The sequence below is a fragment of the Saccostrea echinata genome, unplaced genomic scaffold (genome assembly GCF_033153115.1).
Source record: "Saccostrea echinata isolate AGI-Se365-2 ecotype Australia unplaced genomic scaffold, CSIRO_AGI_Sech_v1 ptg000012l, whole genome shotgun sequence".
Classification (NCBI taxonomy): domain Eukaryota; kingdom Metazoa; phylum Mollusca; class Bivalvia; order Ostreida; family Ostreidae; genus Saccostrea; species Saccostrea echinata.
In genome coordinates, this window is record NW_026889761.1 from 21764709 (window position 1) to 21789457 (window position 24749).

Consider the following 24749-nt stretch of genomic DNA (forward strand, 5'->3'; position numbering starts at 1 on the left):
CATGTATATGAAGACAAGCAAATTGTCCGAACGCAGTCCATCCCAAGAAATTCTGCGCATTTTCTCCGATTTAGACTTAGACAGAACTTAATCAAAGCGCAATTAACCCTAATCTTTGATATTTCCGCGGTGCGAGGCTATTTATATCTGCAGCTTTGAGGAAGGGATCCTAAATTTAACACGTTTAAACTTAACAGCAGGGACTAAACAATTCGAGGCTTTCAATCTCTTTTCTCCTTTTTGGGGGGAGGGGGTGTTCTTTATATGTTGTGCTCTGAAATAGAAATCGATAAAAAAAAAAAAAAAAAAAAAAAAAAAGGAATATAAACTGAAATTAAATTAATATAAAAATAGCAGGCTCATTGGTCACTGAATATTTAGGGCCTTTCTACTTTCTAGAATGTTTCCATATAATTTGAATTGAAACTGCAAGACAATCTATAAAAAACAAAAATTCTCTTTCAATAAACATCGGGTATGGTGGACATTTTTGTTATGGAAAGAAGTGCCGAGTAGAAAATAACTTGCGTAAATTGATTGGTGTAAAATAAAAATGCCGATTTCCTGATAATTTTCTCATTTGGGTTGTTTCATATTTTAAATGAAACAAGATAATCAGTCTAGAGCCTATGAAACAGATAAGACCTACAGTGGCGAGACTGTAAATATGGAAAAAAAAACTTAGAGAAGGTCGGGTTTGGGACCGCTTGAAATAATAGGCATAAAATTCAAATAAGTATTTGTGTGGTTTGAATTGAATACGACTAGCATATATTAAATTCCAAATATGCATTTCAAAAGAAAAACCTGACAATGAAAACTTGAAATGATATCTAATAACATTTGGAAGTTTTGACTTCAACAAGAGAAGCTGGAGAACTTTAGATCCACCTCTCAAAGCTGTTGGCATCAGTTGTCTCGAATCACTCTCAAGGGTATTACAGTGATCAGCGTTAATTGCACTTTTATTGAGTTCAAGCCAAAGCTTTACCGGACGATTTTCTTGCCATGCCCATTCCGACGAAATAAATTTAGTGAATATGCAGAAATTGTGTACCTTTTAGATTTTGCTTGTCATTAAAATCAGAGTCTGAGTTTGGGAAATAATTCTTCACATACCACACTGTTTAACCTTTTGTCTCCTTACAAGATTAGGTAACCCTTGTCTCCCTAATGATCTACAGCATAGGGTGACCTCTGGTCCCCCTAATAATGTAAAATATAAGGTGACCTCTGCACTTGCATTTACATAAAACTTTATGTGACTTCTGTTCTCCTGAATAATGTACAATATAAGCTGACCTCTGGTCTCCCTAATAATATACAATATAAGGTGTCCTCTGGTCTCCGTATTCATATACAACTTATGTGACCTCTGGTCTCCCTAATGATGTTCAATATAAGGTGACCTCTGGTCTCCCTAATGATGTATAATATAAGGTGACCTCTGGTTTCCGTATTCATATATAACTTTATGTGACCTCTGGTCCCCTTAATGATGTACATTGTACAATATATGGTGTCCCCTGGTCTCGGTATTTATATATAACTTTATGTGACCTTTGGTCTGCCTAGTAATGTACAATATAAGGTGACCTCAGGTCTCTGTATTTATGTGCCACTTTATGTGACCTCTGGTTTCCCACATGATGTACTATAATCGGTGACCTTTTGTCGCCCTAATAATGTACAATGTAAGGTGACCTCTGGTTTCCCTAACAATGTACAATATAGGGTAACCTTTGGTCTCCGTATACAACTTAATGTGAACTCTAGTATCAGTAAAGATGTACAATTTCGAGGGAACTCTAGTTTCCGCATTAACATTCAACTTTATGTGACCTCTGATCTCCCTAATGACACACAATATAAGGTGAACTCTAGTCTCCGCATTCAAAAACAACATTAAGTGACCTCTGCGCTCTCGTATGATGTACATTATGGGATAACCTCTGGTCTCCGTATTCAAATACAACATTATGTGACTCCTGCATGGTCTCCTTATGAGGTAAAAAAGTTGTATAAGACATAAAGTTGTATATAAATACGGAGACTTTATAGAGGTCACCTTATATTATTCATCATTAGGGAGACCAGAAGTCACCTTATATTGTACATCATCAGGGAAACCAGAGGTCACCTTATATTGTAAATCATCAGGGAGACCAGAGGTCACCTTATATTGTAAATCATCAGAGAGACCAGAGGTCACCTTATATTGTACATCATCAGGAAGACCAGAGGTCACCTTATATTGTACATCATCAGGGAGACCAGAGGTCACCTTATATTGTAAATCATCAGGGCAACCAGAGGTCACCTTATATTGTAAATCATCAGGGAGACCAGAGGTCACCTTATATTGTAAATCATCAGAAAGACTAGAGGTCACCTTATACTGTACATCATTAGCGAGACCAGAGGTCACCTTATACTGTACATCGTCAGGGAGACCAGAGGTCACCTTATATTGTACATCATCAGGAAGACCAGAGGTCACCTTATATTGTACATCATCAGGGAGACCAGAGGTCACCTTATATTGTACATCATCAGGGAGACCAGTGGTCACTTTATATTGTACATCATCAGGAAGACAAGAGGTCACCTTATATTGCACATCAGGGAGACCAGAGGTCACTTTATATCGTACATCATTAGGGGGAAACTATTTGCGGGTGACCCGAGGTCCTAGTTGATCGTACGTTTTATCCTCCTGCAATAGGGACAGGCAATACCAGCAACTTCCTATTATTTAAAAAATAAATTTACAAAGACGGAATGTACAATTCCGGATTGAGAGTCACCACAATATACATTCTAGATCTATATAAACGTACGTCAAAAATATTCTTTAGTATTAAGTTTATGTTGGCATTTAACTTGCATAGATTAGATTTTAGTGAGTATTCGTTGACACTATAAGGACATATCACAATGAAAGATGTCAACTCGGGAAAATATCTTTCATTTTCGACAGCTTTAGATACTATAAACACATTCTTTAAAATACTATGGTAGGCATAACCGGTAGACCTACCGTCCATGTCGAATATTCCACGAGTGAATAGATCTACTACATAATGAACGATAACTCGTACTATGAACGATAATTCGTGTTCGCCTACCTAGCTGCACATTGTGCCACCTAGCGTTGACCTACACCTTTTGAGGAAGTAAATTAAAAAAATCGAAAGGAAACAAAACCGGTTTCCTTCACTAATCCTGTCCAAATTTGTCAGCTTCCGAACATTCCGTCGGCTGAGCAGTTTGACAGAACAAGGGAGTTGCATCAGAATAAGTATTATATATATACATATTTAAAGAAGAAATGGAAAAATACTTTCAAGAGGAGCGTGGTATTACAGACATAACTCTTATTGTAGAGGATAAGGAAATCCATACTGTTAAAGCAATCTTAATGAGTGCTTCGCCAGTATTCAAAGCCATGTTTACCTTGGATTTTAAAGAAAAAACAGCACAGAAGATACCTCTTCCAGAGAAAAAGTACAAAGATTTTGTTTTGTTTTTACTCAGGATTTTTCCCAAGGAATACATAGAGCTGAACGGTAAGTTAGTTGTATTTCTCTTACGCATTGCTCAAAGGATCATGGGCCCGTTTTACAAAAGAACTTACGACTAAGACCAAAATTTAATTCTGCTAATAACTTTCTAATTTACATTAAATAGAAAATGGTTTTAATCTTTTTAACAAGTATGTAGAAAGATACTTTTACGCCAGAAATTGTAAACAGAATCATTAATTTTGAAAATTTTACAATCAACTTAAGTTTTTGGTCTTAGTCGTAAGTTCTTTTGTAAAACGGACCCCATGGCCGTAGGAAACGAGGGGGCCGTGCCCCCCTCCCTCCCCCCAATAATTTATTTTGCCGATACTATTGAAAAAATAGTTACTATATGCTTGTGTCCCCGCAATAATAACGTCTGATGTCTGATGATTTTTTTTTTTTTTGCTTGTCAAGGAATTTTGGTAGTTGATAGCCACCCCCCCCCCTCCTAAAAATTTATGGTTGTGCCCCCTCAAAGTGAAAATGCTTCCTACGGGCCTGAGGATTACCCAAACAATAGAATTTTTTTATCGTCTTTATGTATCTTCTAAATTTAATCCTCTTGAGAAAAATTATGCTTCGTGGAAAGCCCAGAATCAAACCTTGATGCATAGTAAAATTGGTTCACAGTTTTTACACTTGCTAGTCTTCATGTGTATTTAAAAGAAGGGAATGAAATCTTGAATGTTGTCCCAGGAAAACGCAAACATTTTCAATAACTTTTGTTTCACTAATACTATAAAGTTGAAATTGGCATACACCATAATCAATATTTTTTTAATAATGCATAAAAACTTCAATAAGATATCTCTGTAAATAATTTATTTCTCTCGGGTAAACAAACCTTACAAAATAGCTGTCGGCGGAACACGACGTCAAATCGAAGCTCGCGGCGTTTGTGAATTTATTATGGAATCGTGCTTCTGATTAAATTCGTTTGAACAGAGATATATAATAGAATATGTCTCTGGTTTGAAGCATAAATTCGACACTGTATTTAATTTTCTTTTAGTTATCAAGTTATCCGTTTCAGATAATAGCGTTACCAAAAGATCGTGGAATTAATTCCTTTATTAGAAAATTTCCCAACCCAAATCATAAACCTAACTGCCCGTATAGTTGAACAGTTGAAAGGTAGTCGCCACGTATATGACGTTTAGCTCTGACTTTTCTGTTTGTATTCATTTCTGTTGGTATACCAAACGCTTTTTCCATTGAATAAACAGTCAAGCCATCCTCGAAAACCTTCCACTATGTATAAATCTGTGTCCGAGACATACGTTTGTATCGTTCTCTTGTTAACATCTCTTTTCCCGTAATCATAAGAGCCATATACCGCTCAATACAGTACTGCTTGATAAATTGGTGCTCCACATTATCGCCCGACGTCACAATTTTTGACAATACCTTACTAAAAGTGTTTTGGCATTTAACGTCATAGTTTTGTCACTTGTGATGCCAAATTAATGAATTTTTACGAATGGGTACTCCAGATCATAGAGTTTCTACGAAGGTAATTTTTTTCATATTATATTTCCGTATAGCTTGGTAATAAAGAAAACGTCATTGAAAATGCTATTTCTATAACTACAAAAAATTGCCGTGCGCCGAGCACCGATATTTGACACACTTTAAATACTCTTGTTACATGAATATAACATTAAAACATAAAAATATTTTGTCAAAATAACGAAAATATCACTTCCCAACAAAGTGCAAAAAATTATCAGTTTTGGTTAAATAGTTTTTGAAATATCTAAAAAGTTCGCGTTTTTCTGGGACAACCCTCGTACATTCTATACAAACTGGTCAGAGTTACATATATATATATATATATATATATATATATATATATATATATATATATATATATATATATATATATATATATACAAAACGAAAAACATGACAGGTGATTAAAAAAGGAAAATTAAGAAAATAAGAGAGGGGAAAATATATCAAGTAGGACAGATAGCATCATAGATTTTTAGGATAAATGCATAGTTTTTTCAGCATTTTTTTTTTTTTAGTTTTTAGTTGACATTAGTTCCATGAATTTAATAACATTCGGTCTGTGGGAATAATAATTTTCTTACATTAGCTAAAGTTTTACATTCTAAGATATAATGAAATTCATCAGCAGTTTGAGTATTATTACAAAGTATACATATTCTATCACACAGTGGTATACCATACCATCTTCCAGTCTCTACTGGCAGATGATGATTTGCAATACGAAATTTTATAAATATTTTTTTCTAAATTTAAGAGATAACTTTAATATCAATATAATGTTCAGATCCAAAGTTTTGTTTAAAGATTCTGTAAATCTGTCCTTTTGAAGAATATTTACGTCACTAGACCACTTTTGAATAAATTGATCTTATAATATCTGTTTTACAGTAGCAGTTATCCATTCATAATTCATATTGACACCGGACACCGTGTTTGTACCATACATTTGATAAACCACACATATTACATATTTTCTGTATGCAATCTAACCATGGGTTTGTTAAGTTTCCATCACAGTACTGTTTAAACATATGTTTGTCTAAAACATTTACAATTTTATTTGGCGGGCCTAAAAAAAGCTTTGCGCAATATGAAATCATTCTACAATATACCAAAATATACAGAGGAAAGCGACCTGTCTCACCAGAGACCATGCATCGCTTTTGCTTGTTCATACTTATAAGTGTTTTTTTTTTTTTTTTTTTTTTTCACAAAGGAACCTGTGCGTGATAAAACAACGCCTAAATATTTAAACTCTCTAACATTTTCAACAAGCATTCTGTGAGTATTGCATAAGCAATACATGTACCCTACCGGTATCCCTTTTTCTTTTTAGGATGTCATTTTACTGATAAGAACTGCGCCCCACCCCCAAATATGGACATTTCGGATTACTTGTTTATGAATGAAATGTTGGAATGAAATCTGTCTTACAAAGACGTGTTTGACTAAAATCACATGTATGAATAACATGACAATTGCTAACGTTACTCGTTTTCCCTGACCTGGCATTTACCACCCGGTAAAAAATCTCTGCCTTTAACTTATAAATAAATAGGGATATAAAAAAAACAATTCAAATCGGGAAAAATATTCAGCCTTTATTGCATCTGGTGCTATTTGTCCAAGTGTATTAAGTATTCGCTGGTAGGAATTGCTGAAAACAATGCACAATATTACTTTACCGTCTTCTGTCACGTTTTTGGAACATTTTAGTTCAGCACGAACCCGATCGTGAACCCGATTATAAAAAAGAGGAATGCTTAAAACTGATTTACTCTAGCACCTGTTGGTGAAACGTGACAGAATTCAAACTTGATCTATAGTTTGTCACTATAAAGCTTCCTAGCAAGTTTTAAACCTGACAACCTCCTTTTGTAACATTTATATAGTGCAGCACGAACCCGATCTTGAACTATTATAAAAAAGAGGAATGTTTAAAACTGATTTACCCTGGAACCTTTTGGTTAAATGTGATAAAATTCAAACTTGAACTGTAGTTTATTACTATAAAGGTAAATAGCAAGTTTCAAATCAATTCTCAAAAGAATAAAGAAAAAAAGTGCGGAAAACCAAGTGGGACAGACTGACAGACAGACAGAGGGACAGACAGACAGACATACGGACGGACAGACTCAGAGGAAACCTATAGTCCCCTCCGGTTTCACCGGTAGGGGACTAATAACTAAGTTGTCGTAATAAAATTTTCTTTTTAGCATATATAGGACCCTTTGAAAATATTAGAATCTTCGTTTTTTCGACATTCACTTTCAACTTCCATTGTAAACAATATGTTTGAAATTTATTAATTGCATGTTGTAATACAACCAGGGTCTTTTTGTGACTGACATGTTTTATACCTGTCCAGTTGTTTTTTTACACTAATTTTGAGTACTGATTATTCCATTTACCTGATTAATACATAAAGCTCACGGCAGGTGTCACTGATCGACAGAGATATTGGGATTTATGAGATCGATCTCTGCTTGTGAAACCGGTGAAACCGGAGGGGACTATAGGTTTCCTCTGAGTCTGTCTGTCCGTCTGTCTGTCAGTCTGTCCCACTTGGTTTTCCGCACTTTTTCCCTAAACGCTTGCAGATATTGAGCTGATTTTTGGTATGCGAGTGTATCTTGATGATTTACAGATCAAGTTTGCATTTCGTTCCGCTTCATTGATTTTGACGGAATTACGGCCTTTTCAATTTTTAAGGGTTTTCCGCAATTTTCTTCTAAACGCTTGCAGATATTGAGCTGATTTTTGGTATGTGACTTAACATTGATAAGTTATAGATCAAGTTTGCATTTCGTCCCGCTTCATTGATTTTTGACGGAATTATGGCATTTTCAATTCTTAACGGGAACCAGATTACACTTACCGGTAGGGGACTAGTATTGCTAATGCAATACTCTCAGAATGCTTGTTATCTTTATATTTTCCTTAGTAATAAAGTGCTTTGTACGAAGTACACCCTTACCGAATAGATAATACAGTAGATTCCTAAATGTTCTCGAGAAATTTATTAGTCCCCTACCGGTGAAACCGGAGGGGACTATAGGTTTCCTCTGAGTCTGTCTGTCTGTCCGTCTGTCTGTCTGTCAGTCTGTCCCACTTGGTTTTCCGCACTTTTTTCCTAAACGCTTGCAGATATTGAGCTGATTTTTGGTATGTGAGTGTATCTTGATGAGTTACAGATCAAGTTTGCATTTCGTTCCGCTTCATTGATTTTTGACGGAATTACGACCTCTTCAATTTTTAAGGGTTTTCCGCAATTTTCTTCTAAACGCTTGCAGATATTGAGCTGATTTTTGGTATGTGACTTAACCTTGATGATTTATAGATCAAGTTTGCATTTCGTTCCGCTTCATTGATTTTTGACGAAATTATGGCATTTTCAATTTTTAACGGGAACCTAATTTCACTTGCCGGTAGGGGACTAGTATTGCTAATGCAATACTCTCAGAATGCTTGTTGTAGCGTAATTTCACAAGAAACACCACTCGCTTAATTAAATTCCTCGTTTTATTTTAATATCGCTGAAATCTGAGTAAAAATCCATATCAATGGTCTACTCGCAATTTTTTTTTTCACTATTTAACGTTTGCGAGTCATTTAGCAATATTAAGTACTCGCGTAAAATAAGGAATTTAAAGTATTCCTTCTTTGCAAATATTATTAAACTATGGAATGGTTATACCATTGCTTTTACAGAAACTTAGGAAGTAAAATGTAATCTCTTGTATATTTTTCATTCGATTTGTTTTATCTGGTTGATATATAAAATAATTAATTATACCTTTTTGTAGCATAAATCTCTTTCTTAATTATACAGAAGAAAAGATCAAGCGGATTCTTCCACTAGCAAGAGAATATGAAACGACACAAATCTTGAAAGACTGTGAAGCCTGGATGATATCACGGCTGTCTGTGAAGAAAAGCACAGAAGATGCTTTCCAGAATTCCCGCAATTTTAGGGATATTTCCTATTTACTTGAGTGGTTAACAATTGCACACGATTATGATTTTGAAAAGCTTTTTGAAAATCTTCTTGATGTCATCTCTGACTATAACTGGCAAACGTTAAAGAAATGTTATACATACGAACATATTTCTCCGGAAATAAAAACAGAAATTTTAGAAAAAAGACTTTCCATAGTTGAAATGAGTGTGCGAAATGCACCAAAATGTTCCTGTGAATATAAAAATCCTGGGTCAAGTGCACTTTCCAAATTAAAAGAAGAACTGTGGCTCTAAACAAATGCAAGACTGGAATAATATTTTTACATATCATGTCATAATACTAATATTTATATCTTATGGGGAGAAAAATATAGGAATTTCTTTTTATCGAAAAACGAAATCTCCTCTTTTTAGCTCACCTGAGCCGAAGGCTCAAGTGAGCTTTTCTGATCACATTTTGTCAGGCGTCCGTCCGTCTGTCCATCTGTCTGTAAACTTTTCACTTTTTCTACTTCTTCTCAAGAACCACTGGGCCAATTTCAACCAAACTTGCCAGTATCCTTGGGTTAAGAGAATTCAAGTTTGTTCATATGAAGGATAATGTCCTCTTCCAAGGGGAGATAATTACAAATTAGTGAAAAATTAATAGCATCTTTTAAAAATCTTCTTCTCAAGAACCACTGGGCCAGGAAAATTAAAACTCATGTGAAATCATTTTCAGGTAGTGAAGATTCAAGTTTATTAAAATCATGACCCTTGGGGGTAGGATGGGGCCACAATGGATGATCAAAGTTTGACATAGGAATATATAGGGAAAAATCTTGAAAAATCTTCTTCTCAAGAACAGTAAAGCCATGATTGGTCATATTGATATGGAAGCATTTTCAGATAGTGTAGATTCAACTTTGTTCGAATCATGACCCCCCAAGGTTAGGGTGGGGCCACAATTGGGGATAAAAGTTTTACATAGGAATATATAGAAAAAAAACTTTAAAAATCCTCTCAAGAACAGCAAAGCCTTGTTAAGTCATATTGATATGGAAGATTCTGATTAAATTCGTTTGAAGCATATGTTTATTTTTCCTTTTGTTTGATTTTCTTTCCGTTTCTTTTCTTCATCTACTACTCAAATGAAAATTATTCTCAACCTGACTGGCCAAAAATTATGTTATTACATTTTGTTGCATTTAGCTTAATCTTGACGCAAAATGTAATAAGATAAAATGCAATAATCCCGGTTTATTATATTTTGCGTTGTTATTACATTTCGCGATGTAACAAAGCGTGTTTTACTGAACTCCATGGAAAAGTAGATGTTGGACTGTTAATTAAATAAATCAACAGATAAAAAAAATTCCGAGTTTGGTATGAAAAAAAATAACAAAGAAGTTAATTACTAAATGGACTGGTCTACAACAAGTAAATGAATTAGTTATTACAATCCCCATACATATATGAAATAAGTAAATGGTTTATGCCTTGATAAGTATTGCAGTTTACTTAATTCTGAAGAAATGTTGGTTATAAATTCTTAGAAGTCCCCGTCTGCATTCATGTTTCTTATCTGTCAGTCATGGGTTCTCGATAAACTTGAATATATATATATATATATATATATATATATATATATATATATATATATATATATATTTTCGCGTTATATGCGTTAACTTTCGCGTTATTTTCGATTTTTTCTTTTTACCTACGAAAATGAGCTCAATGGACTTTCGTACCAATTTATTACGCAATTTTAAAAAAAAGTTTTTTTCTGGAGTCCTTCTTGTCTGGAAAAGAAATAAATATTGACTATCGATAAATATTCATTGGTGACATCTCATTATGTTAGTTTTCATTATAATTCAACATATGGCAACACATAAAATGTTGGTGTTCCATTATTACTGGTTGGCGAACGTGTTCTTGAATGTACCGTAAAACTGTTAAATGCTATTGTGTTGTTTGGTACAATACCATCTTCAAGGAAACAGTGTTTCATTGTGCCTCTGTATAAGGGAGGAGGAAAATACAAAACCCCTTGCAATAGCTACAGACCAGTCGCTTTATTGTCATGCTTCTTAAAGATTTTTGAGAGTATCATTCATACCCGCATTTCTGAACATGTTTTAGGCAATAAGGTATTCCCTAATCTCCAACAAAAAGGTTTTCAACAGAAGCTAGATTGTCTGACAGCGTCTTTTAACTTACACGAAACAATTTTCCATAATTTAGAACAGGGTAGCAATGTTTATGTTAGTTTTATAGATAGTACCAAAGCATTTGACACTGTATGGAGACATGCTCTCTTTTGAAACTGCATTAACTTGGTGTAACTGGCAAACTTTGGACTATACTAAATGACTGTCACGTTGATACATCAATTAAGTGCTATTATATAGTTAATCATGCAGTCTCAGTCTAGGTGGTTTCTTGTACAACAGGGCGTCAGACAAGACGTTTTCTTTCTACATTTTTGTATCTTGTGTACATTAATGATTTGATTGATAGTCTAGAAAAATCATCTAATAAATATGGCATTCTTAATATTTCAAGCAGCTGTCCCTCACTGGCAGTTGATCTAGCATGCATTGGACTTTCACCTGCATCCCTTCAAGCAATGCTTAACATTTCATACCAATATTTTAGGAAGTGGCGATTTACGTTCAATGAAAAAGTAGACTCCGACAATGTATCTGGGGAATGATATCATTCTTTGTTTGGACAACTGCAACAATCTATAATAAGTGCAACCTTGCAGATAGGATTATCTCTGCGTGCCGAAAAGGGAAAAATTCATATTTCGCTCTTAATGACATTGGATCTCGATACCTAAACCCTTTGACACTCTCACATCTTTACAAATCAATTGTTTTACCGTCGGTACTCTCTCAATGTGAATTACGGAATGACATATCCTCAAATGATTTACTTCGCTTGAATGTTTTCCAACATTTAGTGGTCAAAAATGCCCAGAATCTTCCTACAAGAACAAGGCCTGACATTTGTGAAAACTTTTTTCAAGTTCTTCCGATACAAGCTGAGATTGATACAAGGAAGCTACTATTTCTTGGTCGTTTGTGTCGCCTGGAATTCAAAAATCTGTCAACGAAAATATTCTTAACAAAGCTTTTTTCACACTTGGAGGGAATCGCTCAAAAACAGCTAGGCTTTATTCCTGACATTTTGAATTTGTTATGTATTTATAACCTCTGTGAATATATGAGGAGTGGCTTTCGGTTGGAGTTTTTCCGTCAAAATCACCTTAGAAACGGATTGTGAGATCTGCAACCTTTCAATACAATAAACTCGAGGAACAATCGCATGTCAGGTGATTCAAGATTCGACCGTTTCCGTAATATATTTCAGGATAGTAACCCTGCGTTGTTTTGGCGACTACCTTCCAACTGTTACAAAATTTCTCTATGCACGTACATCTGCAAGTTGGTGTCAAAATCTCCTAGAATAACTAGCGAAATTTGCTCCCTTTGTGGTGCTACATATGTTGATCTGTTTAACCACGTGTCTTGCTCATGCCGCTTCACATATGATATCCGTAATCAATGGTGGGAGGATATAACCAACTTCTTTGATATTCGCTGAATTAAGTGCCTTTACATATGACGACCTGTATCTGATTCTACTAGACCGCAAGCCGATCACTTCTTTCCGCCTTCCACCTCAGGAACTTCCAGTTGCGAAATTTTCGTCTTGTTTGCAATGCCTGTGCAATCTTTCGGTACTGTAGATCTGCCAGTGAGGGATGCCTCCAAAAGCCTCTTTTTTTAGTCTCCCCTTTTATATATGTGATCCTTTTGTTATATCACATAGAGACATTTGGATATGATGTGCATATATAAATAATGGCCACTAGCTTGTGGTCACAACGTTTGTAAATATTTCATTTTCTATATATGTACACATGCATTTCACTTTCTCTCGAGTACGAATATGATATGTATTTTGAACTTGTATGTTATTCTTTTTTGCATATTTTTTGTATAATGTTCATTAATCACTGTAAAGTGGAAATAAAGTATGAATGAATGAATGAATGAATGAATGGCTTTTATCTTTTCTTAATCTAATTGATATATAGGCCACGCCTTCCTACGTAATGACAATCAATCAAGAGTTCAGATAAATGTAATAGGATTTTAAATTAAAAACCGAGAACAATAAACTAGCATGCGACAATGCCAAAATGCAAGATGAACTTTTGAATATTATATGCAATGCAATGAAGGATAATCTACTTTTCTTCAACATCGAGGAAACTGCCGAGTTCTCATTCAATTTTTTTGCAAAAACAATCTGGGTGTTGGTGAGGCTGGAAATATACAGCTTGAACAGAACCATCCCAAATTCAAATGAGACAAGATCTTATAAACAACTTAGACGCTCTTTATTCTTGTTAAGATGATACTGATGTCAATCAAATTGTAAATAACTTTAGCGAAACTTAAGCAGTGTTTTAGGGAAGTATTGCATAAAGAATGTCCAAAAGTAAGAAATACAGAGGATAAACCATGGTTCAATTACAAATGTAAAGTTTTATACAACAAATATTTATCTGCTTTAGAAGAATATAATAAAATTTCATAGTAAAATAAATTATAATAGACTTGCTAAAACAAAAAGTGAATACAAAAAACTTCAGAAGAAACTAAAAAATCAATACAAGAGACAACAAGGTGATATGGTGCAGCAGTTGAAGAAAAACAACCCTAAAGAATTCTTCAAACATTTTAGCAAACGAAATACGTCAACCTCAAAAGTTACACTTTCAGAATTTTTTGAGCACTTTCGGAACCTTTGCTAATGATTCAGCATCTACTTATATTTCGATTGTTAATTATATGGAGACAATACTTTAAATAGCCCTGTATTTGAGCTCTTGGATACTGAAATTACTCCAAAGGAAATTGAAACCTGCATACGCAGATTGAAAACGAACAAAAACGCGGGAAACGATTATTTGATCAATGAATATTTTTCCGAATTTAGTGACATAATTCTCCCTATTCTATTGACCCTTTTCAACAAAATTTTCAATTCTGGTATATTTCCTACATGCATCGTGGCTTAAAGCAATTATTACAGACCCGTAGGAAGCAATTTCAGTGGGGGGCACAGCCATATATTTTCAGTTGAGGGGGCACTATCAGCAAAACTGCCCCCCCCCCGGTTCCTACGGCCATGTATTATTCCAATTTATTAAGAAGGAAAAACCGACGATCCCGGAAATTACAGAGGTTTCAGCATCACAAGCAATCTAGGAAAACTTTTTAGATCAATTCTTAACGAAGAATAGTGAATTGGAACAACTCAGAAAATATTATCAATGATGCGCAATTTGGATTTCAGGCTGGTCGATCAACTACTGATGCGATATTCGCGCTTCAAAGTTGAATATCACAAAAGTTGAATAATTTATGTGAATAAATTATGGTATAAGTTGATTAAATTGGGGATTACATGTACCGGAAAATTCCTTCGAATCATCCGATCGCTTTATGTTGACCTGCGCGCTTGTGTCAAGAATGTTGGAGATATATCCGTAGAATTTCCAGTTAACATCGGGTTGCTACAGCTAGGGGGAAGTGTTATCACCAATACTATTCAATATGTATGTTAACGACTTGGAAAACCACTTCATAAACTATAAATGCCCATCCGTAGAATTAAGGGAACTAAATATTTTTGTTTTGATGTTCGCAAATGACACCGTAATATTCGCTAACTCACCAGAAGAATTACAGAATATTCTTGACGCGTTACATGGATATGTTACCTAGTGGAAATCGACTGTTAACACTGCAAAAACAAATTTTTAGTATTCAGAAAAGGAGGATGAATTAATTTTTCATGGATTTATAACAATGAAATTTTGGAAATTGTCTACTCTTTTATTTACCTAGATTATGTTTAAATTATAACGGTAAATTCATTGTTACGCAAAAGAAGTTAGCTGAACAAGGTCAAAAAGTACTATTTGGTTTAAAACGTAATATACAGAAATTTGAATTCAACGTCGAACCCCGGTGTCAACTCTTTGATACATATGTTGGGAGTGTTATTTCGTATGAAAGCGTAATCTGGGGTTTTCATAAATCTCCGGAAATAGAAAGACTACATTTATCCTTTTGTAAAGTTACCCTTGTTGTTGTATGCAATAACATGATTTATAGAGAATTGGGGCAATATCTACTTATTATACAAAGGAAATTGAAAATTATGAAATTTTGTTGTAAAATACTAAAAAGCAGAAAACTGCATTTTAAAATCTTCTTAATGAATACCTGCTATATGATGCAGAGAATGGGTCGGGAACGAGTATAAACTGGGCGCGTAATGTAAAACTTGAGCTATTTAGATTGGGTCTGGGAGAATTTTGAATAAAACAGCAAGCAATAAACTTTGCTCATTTTGTGCATCTGTATAAAAAAAGAATCCTAGAGTGCACTGCATTTATGGATAACTCGTCAAAATGCTTTTTATATAAACACATTGTCCAATCTGACTTCTGTAAAATGCCATCCTATTTAACAAAACCTTTTCAGAGTAATTTAAAAAAGCATATCTTTCGTCTCACATCTTAACATAGAATGCGAAAGGTACCAAGGCAAAAGCAGAGAGGATAGATTATGCGATGTTTGTGATACTCGTCAAATAGAAGACGAATTCCATTTCATTCTTCAATGCCCTAAGATATCTGAATTTAAGGGGAAAAAATATATAAATGAATATTATTACAAATCGCCAATTTAAATTAATCCAGTTGTTGGGTACAAACCACATATCTACCTTGGTTGGTTTAGGGAAATATATCCATTATGCTCTAATATAACGTAACGAAGATCTATCAGGTTAACCTAATTTATATCTGTCTAAGGTTTATATTTTCAGATGTCTGTACTTTAAAACAGCATTGATACATATTGTATTATAACTTTGAATTATGTATTTTACTGCTTTATTCAATATATTATTGTATTGTATACTATAAATGAGTGGAACTGTGGGAGACTGAGGAACACTTGACCAGGGGCTTCACCCCCCAATTTAGGCTCATTAAGAGTCTTAAATTTTGTAATATACATGTATGCTGTTATTATATGCTATTTTTGCAAACTGGTGGGCTGTATTGCCCAAAGTTATATTCTGAATACACTTGTAACTATAAAAGGTATAACCCTGGATTCTACTTGTATGGTTATTTTTACATAAAGATAGCCAATAAAATTGACAGATTCTCTTTTAAAGCCTGATGGTTATCAAACCTATGCAAATCAATATCTTTCAATAGAACTTTACTCTTACAATTATTTTATGAAGGTTGGTATTTCTGCCAACAATTAGATCTATATATCTCAAAGAAGGTGCAAATGAATAATACAGTCACATTAATTTAAACATTTATTTCATTTCTTTAAAGCATTAACTGATCATACAAAATCAATATTGACAGCTTGAAACTGATATTCCTTAGAATAATTACAGACTTTAAAAACAATTCAACTAATGAATATTCATTACTCTATTTATGAATATTCATTACTTTACTTCCTCTATCCATTTCCATACTGACAATGCCATCATTATTGCTAGGAGACCATTTGCTAATTAAATATTAATAGCAGTTTTTCTTTTACATACATATTTATTTGACATAATTCATAATTTGCTCTAATACTAAAATACAATGAACTGATCAAAGCAAATGACAATGTCACAACAGTCAAGGAAAAGTCCAAAGTTGCTGAATTTGGCAATGGTTGACGGCAAATGTTGATATGAATTTGCTGTTAATTTACTAATTGGCAAATACTTTAATGGCATTATTTTAAAATTTCATTTTTTTTTTCAATTTGTCACAATATATTTTGTATGGTTGCAACCTAATACAATGTGCCCTAACAATGTTTTTCAATGTTCAAAAACTAGAAAGATACAGAATAATCTAATTTTTTAGCTGTCAAGGTCTGCAACTTCTGCAAAATTTAGAAACCTTTCCAACTTCAGACTGTCCCCAACTAAAATTACCTTCATGCTTGGATAATAACATGTATAAAGTTAAAATGCCCTTTCAAAAATATTGCATTGCAATGAACAACTTTTGTGCTAATATTTCATAAATATCCAGATGATGATGATTTGCTCTTTCATAAATAATCAGTGTTATCTACTAGCATTTAGATATGTCTCTCTACAGTTTTTCCTGTCAAACATGGACTGTTTTATGTCTACTGGCCAATTCCTCAAAGTAATGAAGTCTCTTGGAATTCACATGATGCAGGAACTGTTCTATTCTTGTCTCTCTAAGTTTGGCGTATTGTAAAACTTGGTCTGACAAGGAGTTTGTGGATTGGTCTCCAGATTCACACTCAGATAATACACAGTTATAGTCAGATTCCCTCTGTTGTCTCTCTCTGTCTGACAGATCCAACTCTACAGCATGCTGTAAAATAACCACATATTTGTCTTTTAATCTGTGCTTTTATCTTCTTTCACATTTTCTAAAATATATAGACATCAACAAAATTTGTTTTCCTAAAATTTTCAGATGACCCAGTGCATTGAGGTAAAATATAAACAATTCACAGTTTCACACTGCACCTTTATATAAACAATTCACACTGCACCTTTATATGAACAATTCACACTGCACCTTTATATGAACAATTCACACTGCACCTTTATATAAACAATTCACACTGCACCTTTATATAAACAATTCACACTGCACCTTTATATAAACAATTCACAATGCACCTTTATATGAACAATTCACACTGCATCTTTATATAAAAAATTCACACTGCACCTTTATTTTAAAATATTGAAGAAATTAGCCAATGATACTGAATTAGTAAAACTAATGGCAAGACACTGGAGCTTTCCAATCTTAAAAGTGAGAACTCATAATATGAATATTCTATAGAATGAAAGTTGAAGTATTGTGTCGAACCTTTGAGAGAATAGTGACCTACCTTAATTGCTGCATAGTTCCTTTGATAATGAAGAATAGCACCATATAAATGCCATATACTGAATTCTGGCCATAAAACATCAACAAACGAAAGACAACTGTAACTAGTCTGAAAGAAAAAAGCACTTCAAGCAGGATGGGAAATAACTCTTTCTATGATAAATCTGCATACTCATATTTCAAATCTCCTGTAATGAACTAAAATATTGTATACAATAAAACTTTTCTTATCTGCAAATTTGAAAAATGCAGATGATGCTTAGATATGAAATTCCATGGAATAACATTAATGTTACATCATTTCATTTCTAGGATGTGCTGACAAACCTGGTATCTTCTCTCTCTGCTGTGGCTTTGTTGGAACCAAATTTTATAAACCATAAAGCACATGTATTAATTTGAAAACAGACCCTTATAATGTATCCTTAACACAGGACACATCCCTTGCCCTAGCATTCTGTGTAACTGACCTGCCAGAGGAGAAAATCACTCAGTCGGACCTCTCCCGAGGTTCTAATGAGGAGGTCTGGGTTAGGGGACTGAGATGTAAACAAACACTTCTCCATCAGATCTTCTGAAATATCACTGTAAACAAAGGAATATACATCACTGAATATCACTGTAAACAAAGGAACATACATATCACTGTAAACAAAGGAACATGACTGTAAACAAAGGAATATATATCACTGAATATAACTGTAAACAAAGGAAGATATGTATCACTGTAAACAAAGGAGTATAAATATCACTGTAAACAAGGGAACATAATTTATATATCACTGTAAACAAAGGAACATCACTGTAAACAAAGCAATATACATCATTCAATATCTCTAAACAAAGAAATATACCTCACTGAACATTACTGTAAACAAAGGAGTATAAATCATTGAATATCACTGTATTTCAAGGAATACACTGAATATAGCTCACTCTAAATAAAGAATATCCATCACTTAAAGTTACATAGTGAGTCAATATCATGTGTTTCTTTTAAGATAATTTTGGCATAAAGCTCAAGATTTATGAGAAATATGAATAAGGCGAAGTTTTGAGATCTCAACTGCACAGTAAAAGCAAGAAAAGACTGCAAAATGTAGATGTTGGAAAAAGAAAAGCTGTATCTATTGCGTGGTTGTTATCGTCAATGTCAACAATGTCAAGGTCATGTGCCTTTTATTCTTAGCGTGAAACTTGTAAACAACATTGAATAAGAGCAATCAAAAGTGAGGAATAAGTTCTGATCATCTTTTTTGAAGATTATATCAAAATACTCGGTCATCCGACATTTATATCTATGGAATTGACACCATGGTAACTTCATCAACTTTTCTGTGCATGTGTACCTTAAAGAGGAAGAAGTGAAGCAATATTTTCATGTTGGGGCAAACTAAAATAAAATTATTTTTACTTTTTTCTCCACAAAAGTAGATTTTTTAGGTTCTGAAACCTGTAATTTTCTGAAACCTAATACTTTCAAGAATTGAATAAAGTTTGCATGTGTCTTGCAAAAATTCTACTTCTGGTATTTTCCCGTTTGTCCGTCACAGTGTCTCTTTAATATCCATGTACACAAACAAATGTATATCAATGAATATAGCACTAAATACTGGATAATTTCACTTAAGCACCTTTTTAGAGAGACTGATGATAGGACTTTAAACTTTATACTATTATACAACATTGCATGATCCTGTGGGAAATATGAAGATTTATTCAGCCAAGAAAAATCATATTCCCCGAGGGCTTCGCTTGAGGGGAATATGATATTTCTTGGCTGAATAAATCTTCATGTTTCCCAAACATTCAAGCAATAAATTGTTTATTATACCGAAACAAGCAAAAACTTTACAAATAAACATAAACTTCAAATTTGGCACCGCTCTTAAATTCACTTTCAATTTTAACGTAATGTTACTGAAACAATTTACAGATTTGTTTTCGTTCAACATACGAAAACTATTGCGGAAAAAGGCACTAGGTCTCCGAAGAGGTTGAATATGATGAAAAGCATGATGACAGGGAAATATGAAGTTTTATGGCCCTGTCACGTGATAATCTAGAACCAATCAGATTACGCATTGTATAGAATAATTACAATGAGGTATAATAATAATTGATATTTTGATATACACATATTTTGAAGTCTTTGCTAAATTACATTGGATTGATGTGAAGAATGATTTGTGGATAATAAATAGTTCATTTGACTATCTTAATCTTCCTTAACCTTGCATATCATGAGTTACCTCTCTTTGATGAGGCCAAGCTGAACACCTTCTGCCATTTCACGCATGGCTGCACATATTTCATCACGAGAAGTGTAGGCAAAACACACATTTAGCACAGCCCTAAAATAGACAGTAAAAAGTATCTTCAAAAAAAGTAAAACAATATATTTTTTTATATTACATATACAAAAGAATTGGAAAAAAGGTCTTTCAACTTAATGAATCTTTTCCTTGGAATGCAGTGTAAATACACACAATGATAATAATTTCTGGAAGAGGGACCTATAAGTAGTGGTGTAACTCAGAGGATGTATTTTTATATTAAATGAGTAAATTATTGATCACAGACACAAGTTTTTAAAACCTCTTAATGAAAATCAATGAAAACATCAATGATTAATACCGCAAACGGCAATATTCAAAACCATATATTGATGTCTCTAGTACATGAAAGACAACTACCATATATCATGTAAATTCAAATCCATAAACTGTGAATAATATGAAAGACTTACATAATCTAAATCCTCATTTAACAAATATAGGTTTTGTTTTCTCATGTAAATCATATACCATACCAATTTTGATGCACCAGATGCCCATTTCGACAAATTATGTCTCTTCAGTGATGCTCATGCATCATGGAAATCCGAAATATTTAATTTAAAAAAACTGAGAATAGCTGAAAAGAGGGGTGCCAAAGACAAAGTCATATAAATTTACTATGTGCTTTATCTACTTGATACCACAGTAACTCCTGCATAGCAAAAATGTTTGATGAGATATAAGATCAAATCCTCCTCTTTAATGGAGGTTAATTACCATGTTTAAGAGAATGATAGTTATTTCCCCAGTTTGGAAAGTTCACATCCTCTTCGACAAAAACAATTAATGTTTTTAAAAGACTCACAATATTAGCCCCTTCACGGTAACTGCGGCACTACTCTTTTGCAGGGCAAAATAATAACGTTTGACAAAGTTTTTGTTGACAGATAATCAAATGATGTATATTTAACAATTACTTTTATGTCATATTTCACCAAACTATATCATTTTGCCCTGCAAAAGAGCAATACCGCAGTTCCCGTGAAACAGTCTATTGATCTCAAGTTTTTGTGGCCACCATACTTTTTTTTTTTTTTGATTGAAGAAATTTCCATTTTAGCTTACAGGTCAGGCCACATTGAATTTCAGTAGTATACTGCCTGATTTACCTTTTATTGTCCTTGGAGAAGTGAACACATTCTGCAATCTGCTCCTGGATATCCAATGGCAGCAAAGTTAGGTTACCAAGGACACGTACACAAACCTGATGTTTCTGTATCAGCTCCCTGTAAATTTCAATTATTTATTATTCTGTACAAACAATTATTTGTAAACTTGAATTGATAATAAAATCAACAAATTTCAAGCATGGTATACCAGATATGAAAAACATGAATCCACATAAACTCAGAAAAAAATTAATGTGCCTATATGCATCAAAAAGGCAATACAGTTGTACTTTCATCAAGTTTCTGACATGTATTTACTCAAACTCTTTACAAAACATTTCAAGACTCTACAGTAAACAATTGCAGACACATTTCTTTAACATTTAATAATCCCTTTTAATGATGCAATGCCTCTTAGCTTCTGAAGTCCCAGCATTTTCATATCTTTAGCTACTACAATCTTAAGATTTTTATCTTCATATCATACATACGTAGAAAAAAGTTAATTTTTTATAGTTGAAAGTCCTTAAAGGGAAACAACTCACTATTCCATACATAAACAAAGGGTAGGTAAATGACCTTCAAGGAAAGTAAACCACTTTCCAAGCACTGACAGGTACAGTTAATCTTTCTAAAGGGAGCTAACTTACTTTTCCTGCATGAGGCGGGTAAATTTTTGCCTGGCAAGTTCCATCAGACAGTCTACCTCGTCTTTTGACCTCTTGAAGTTTTCTATACTGAAGGCATAAACAGTAACCTCTGTTATCCCTATATCAAGACACCACTCCAAAGTCTGAAAGAAGAAAAAAAATAACTTGAATTATGCATAAAGAATAAAAGTATCAAGTACAATTGGAAAATCTTCATTTTTTAACCAAAGGAGGAATATGGCAAAGAATTCTAGCACAATGTGCTGTCCTATATGTCTGCTATACCATACATAATGTATTGCAACAAACTTTATATCAGATGAAGTTAATCACTGTCTAACCTCTGACAGTGTATTAAATCACTAACCTCTAGGACTGACCTCTGACAGTGTATTAAATCACTAACCTCTAGGACTGACCTCTGACAGTGTATTAAATCACTAACCTCTAGGACTGACCTCTGACAGTATATTGAATCACTAACCTCTAGGACTGACCTCTGACAGTGTATTAAATCACTAACCTCTAGGACTGGCCTCTGACAGTGTATTAAATCACTAACCTCTAGGACTGACCTCTGACAGTGTATTAAATCACTAACCTCTAGGACTGACCTCTGACAGTGTATTGAATCACTAACCTCTAGGGCTGACCTCTGACAGTGTACTGAATCACTAACCTCTAGGACTGACCTCTGACAGTGTATTAAATCACTAACCTCTAGGACTGACCTCTGAAAGTGTATTGAATCACTAACCTCTAGGACTGACCTCTGACAGTGTATTGAATCACTAACCTCTAGGACTGACCTCTGAAAGTTTATTGAATCACTAACCTTTAGGACTGACCTCTGACAGTTTATTGAAGGACTGTCCTCTGACAATTTATTGAAGGACTGACCTCTGACAGTTTATCAAATCCCTTGAAGTGCCCCTCGGCCCTCTCCATGTGGTTCTTCACAGCAAACCTCCTGTTGCCGTCCATAATGAAGGCTACATGCTTTGGTATGGGGCCTGTCTTAAGTATTCTTTGACACACCCTGTGTATCCAGCTCTGTCCCGACTTCTTCTCTGGGAACCAAGACATAGCATTCACTCAGCCTGCAATCAACATTATCTTATTAACAGGTATATGTGATGGTACTGAATCAATACACTTCAGATCATGCTTTGACATATGTACGTAAAAAAACTACATCATTTTGCTATCTCAAACAATGATTACACAAGATCTACTTCTGAAGATAAACCTTATATCATATATGTGCAGATGAAGACACTACTCACAGGAACTTTTTTGTGTTTATTGAAAGCAGAATTCCTGAACTATGAAATTTAACAATGCATAAATAAAGTAAGACTAACTTTTATATAATCTTTTCTATTCTATTTGATTTGTAATGGGAGAGGAGAGAAATGCAGCGGACCAGACCGGGATTCGAACCAGGGCCCCCTGAATCTCCAGTCAGGTGCTCTACCAACTGAGCTATCTGGCCACCCGCGATCGATTCCCCCTGACCGCCGCAGATTCAAGGTTAGGTACCAGGACATAATATGTGAATGAGTCTATCATGTTAAGTAAGTTCAATAAACTATATTATTGTGACAAAACATGATATGCAATTGCACATAACCTTTTCAACTAAGGAAGCTAAGGAAACTAAGGAAGATGTTCTGTAAACATATTATCCTTCAAGCAGTTTCATATTAAGTAGAATAGCCACAATATACTCGAGGGAATCTTTCACAAATAATGAACCTGAACAGTGTGTAATAAACTAAGAAAAATTATTTACCACAATTGTCAGCTCAACATGTGATTTCATCATGTTCATATACTCAAGTATCTGTACTTACAAGTACGAAATTTTCATTATAGCATCCATGTATTCAGAATTTCACACCTTGACAGGTGTATATTTTTAACAAAATTCTGTTGATACTTACGATCGACACAGGTGAATCACTTTCACAACTCTAAAATGCCTTTTAGTCTCATTCTTCCTTTACCCACAGGATTGACGTTATCTAGGTCAACTACACGTGTGCAACGAAAATGCCTATCCTTCCGCTTAAAAGTATAGTGCATAACCAACTTGCTTTTCATAACTGTGACAACAATAAATTGAATTTAAACAAGAAATTGGAGTTTTTTCATTTGTTATTCATATTCGGGATAATTTTTTGATAAAATTTGTGAATGTCACCAAAATTTTATTCATCCGCGGTCATTCAACCGCGTTTACGCGATGTGTTTGCCTATGGAAGAAAACAAATCGAAAATGGCGTCTTCAATACTTTGCGTTCACCCGAGCTTTGTAATTGGAATTTAACTTGATTAAGCTAACGTCACGGAATTTCAAGATGCCAGGTCATATACCTGGATCTTCAACCTCTTCGTCTGTAACAGAAGGTAAGGAATTTTCAGTATTTTTGACGCGAAAAAGCCCTATAAACCGAAGCGATGAACAACCTCAGTATTCCATTTTCTCTTTCAGAGCTGTATTTTCTCATCGCCCGGTTTCTCGCCCAAGGGCCTTGCCGTGGTGCTGCAGAGGTATTTTAAGTCCCTGATTAATGAAATTAAACATCTTTTGGCTTATGTTTAAGTTTTTGTACTGT

The 24749-nt window shown here is 34.1% G+C and overlaps 3 protein-coding genes across 4 annotated transcripts in view; 2 read left to right on the forward strand and 1 right to left on the reverse strand.

Annotated features, from left to right (window-relative positions):
• Positions 1 to 3232: 3232 nt before the first annotated feature.
• LOC133186121 (BTB and MATH domain-containing protein 38-like) lies at positions 3233 to 10114 on the forward strand. Its single transcript, XM_061321394.1, has 2 exons — positions 3233 to 3569; positions 8917 to 10114. Exons 1-2 carry the CDS (start codon positions 3332 to 3334, stop codon positions 9336 to 9338), a joined length of 660 nt encoding a protein of 219 aa, XP_061177378.1. The 5' UTR covers positions 3233 to 3331; the 3' UTR covers positions 9339 to 10114.
• A 6330-nt stretch (positions 10115 to 16444) lies between these two features.
• Positions 16445 to 24192, reverse strand: LOC133186122 (dehydrodolichyl diphosphate synthase complex subunit DHDDS-like). The gene is made up of 8 exons (XM_061321395.1): positions 24075 to 24192; positions 23029 to 23228; positions 22129 to 22271; positions 21479 to 21595; positions 20283 to 20384; positions 18501 to 18615; positions 18032 to 18139; positions 16445 to 17499 (listed from the first exon to the last, which is right to left on the reverse strand). Exons 2-8 carry the CDS (start codon positions 23212 to 23214, stop codon positions 17263 to 17265), a joined length of 1008 nt encoding a protein of 335 aa, XP_061177379.1. The 5' UTR covers positions 23215 to 23228; positions 24075 to 24192; the 3' UTR covers positions 16445 to 17262.
• A 176-nt stretch (positions 24193 to 24368) lies between these two features.
• LOC133185535 (bromodomain and WD repeat-containing protein 3-like) overlaps positions 24369 to 24749 on the forward strand; it is a 34246-nt gene continuing 33865 nt past the window's right edge. For both annotated transcript variants that reach the window (XM_061320830.1, XM_061320831.1), the window contains exons 1-2: positions 24369 to 24540; positions 24626 to 24684. In XM_061320830.1, the coding sequence (XP_061176814.1) occupies positions 24492 to 24540; positions 24626 to 24684 (108 nt within the window). In that variant the 5' untranslated portion in view covers positions 24369 to 24491. The remainder of the gene's footprint in view (positions 24541 to 24625; positions 24685 to 24749) is intronic.